Here is a 2,003-nt window from a genome sequence, read left to right as displayed (position 1 = left end):
TATGACACCAGGGCACTCAACCCAAGGGCAACTGAGTGACTCTGTCACAAACGCAAAAAAACAAATTAAATAAAGGCCTGAGAAAGGAAGGCTATGTTGTTATTTTATTTTGTTTTTTTATTATTGTTTTTTGAGACGGAGTCTCACTTTGTCACCCTTGGTAGGGTATCGTGCTAATACAGCTCTTAGCAATCTCAAACTCTTAAGCTTAGGTGATTCTCTTGCCTCAGCCTCCCAGGTAGCTGGGTCTACAGGCACCCACTACAACACCTGGCTATTGTTTGTTGCAGAACAACAGCGCCCTAACCACTGTAGTACAGGCGCCGAGCCGAGGCTGGTGTTTTAAAGGACAAAGTTGGCTCTTTTTTCTCTTTACTTCAGTGTCAAGAGAATAACTGGTGACCTTGAGGAGTGATAAGTTTAATAATCTTGATCTCAATCCCAATACCTAAGCAGATGCGGCTTCAGGCAGACAGAAGAAAATATAGAGCTAGTTTTCTTTAACTCTACAGTGGCAGATTGACATGGAATATTATAACAAATATACAAGTAATCTGTAGGAGCTTTAAACAAAGTCCGGGGTGGCTTTCACTTTACATACATTTTCCAATTCTATGTTAAGTGGCGTGGGGGTAAATATTCATGATTTTTCTTTGAAGGAGGGAAAACTTCCACAAAGGAGAGTCTTCCCATTTTCTATCCCTGTAAGGCAATTTCCAGAAGTTATCATTGTATTTGTGAAGGGTGATAGAACTGGTGCAAATTGTACTATGTTAATGAAAATAGGTCACTTAAGCAGTCACATTACTTGAAACCATGATCCAAACATCCCTTTTGGTAGCCTTGGCCGTATCTCCATATTGTGGCCTCTCTACCTCTGCCAGTCATTTTTTTTTTTTTTTTTTTAGACAGAGCCTCAAGCTGTCCCCCTGTGTAGAGTGCTGTGGCATCACAGCTCACAGCAACCTCCAACTCCTGGGTTCAAGTAGTCTCCTGCCTCTCCCTCCCAAGTAGCTGGGACTACAAGTGCCCACCACAATGCCTGGCTTTTTTCTTTTTTTTTTGGCTGCAGCAATCATTGTTGTTTGGTGGGCCTGGGCTGGATTAGAACCTGCCACCTTAGGTGTATGTGGCTGGCGCCTTAGCTGCTTGAACCACAGGTGCCGAGCCTGAGAGTCATTTTTGTAGAACAAACATGAGTTCACTTTTTGGAAGCCTTCTTAAAATACCAGCTTGTCTTTCGTGGAAGCCCCCCTGGTCATTTTGTTCCTCTTATGATGGACAAAAGATCTCCTAGTATCATCTGACCCTGTCTCTCCTCTGCCCTACATACTAGGACAAACAGAACTATAAGGCTTTGAGACATGAATGACAGTTATAGAGTATTTCTTTCATATGAATTCTGATGAGAAAAGCATGAGAGACACTTAAAGACGTTGTCACATTCTTCACATATATACAATTTCTCTATGAATCCTGCTATGTACCGAAATGTGTGAGTAGTTGTTATAGGATTCAAAACCTTCATCATACTTGTCAGGGATTTCTCTGTTATAAAGTTTGCATTTATACAATGGTTTGAGCACAAGTTAAACATTTGTAGTGTGAAGTTCTTCACATTTGTACAGTTTCCCTTCAACATGAATTCTATTGTGTACAGAAAACTTGACTACTGGCATTAGGCTTTGCCACATCTTCATATTGTTACATTATTTCTCTGGGATGGTTTCTCTTATACTTAATAAGGGCTGAAGACCAGGAGAAACCTTTGCCACATTATTCACATCTATAAGATCTCCAATATGAATTTTGTTATATGTAATAAGGTTTGAGTTCCAGTTAAGGGAAGTGCCACACTGTTCACAGTTGTGGGATTTCTCACCAGTGCGAATTCTTTTATGCGTAGCAAGTTATCAATACCAGGTAAAGGTACTACAACATTCTTCATATTTTGAGGATTTCTGTCCTGTATGATTTATTTTATGTACAGTGAGGTTTAAATG

The 2,003-nt window shown here is 40.2% G+C and overlaps 1 protein-coding gene and 1 long non-coding RNA gene across 2 annotated transcripts in view; both read right to left on the bottom strand.

Moving 5' to 3' along the window:
* The window catches only part of LOC105888404, a 4,042-nt gene extending 2,721 nt beyond the window's left edge, over window positions 1–1,321 (bottom strand). Inside the window, exon 1 of the long non-coding RNA XR_001161866.1 lies at window positions 1,309–1,321. This is a non-coding gene — a long non-coding RNA (uncharacterized LOC105888404). The remainder of the gene's footprint in view (window positions 1–1,308) is intronic.
* A 70-nt stretch (window positions 1,322–1,391) lies between these two features.
* LOC100940701 (zinc finger protein 726-like) overlaps window positions 1,392–2,003 on the bottom strand; it is a 7,681-nt gene continuing 7,069 nt past the window's right edge. Inside the window, exon 5 of the mRNA XM_023509129.1 lies at window positions 1,392–1,402. Coding sequence (XP_023364897.1) covers window positions 1,392–1,402 — 11 coding nt within the window. The remainder of the gene's footprint in view (window positions 1,403–2,003) is intronic.

Source organism: Otolemur garnettii, unplaced genomic scaffold, assembly GCF_000181295.1.
Source record: "Otolemur garnettii isolate 467f Iridium unplaced genomic scaffold, OtoGar3 scaffold00387, whole genome shotgun sequence".
Classification (NCBI taxonomy): domain Eukaryota; kingdom Metazoa; phylum Chordata; class Mammalia; order Primates; family Galagidae; genus Otolemur; species Otolemur garnettii.
Note: the sequence above shows the minus strand (reverse complement) of the source record. Positions and strands in the feature narration are given on the sequence as shown.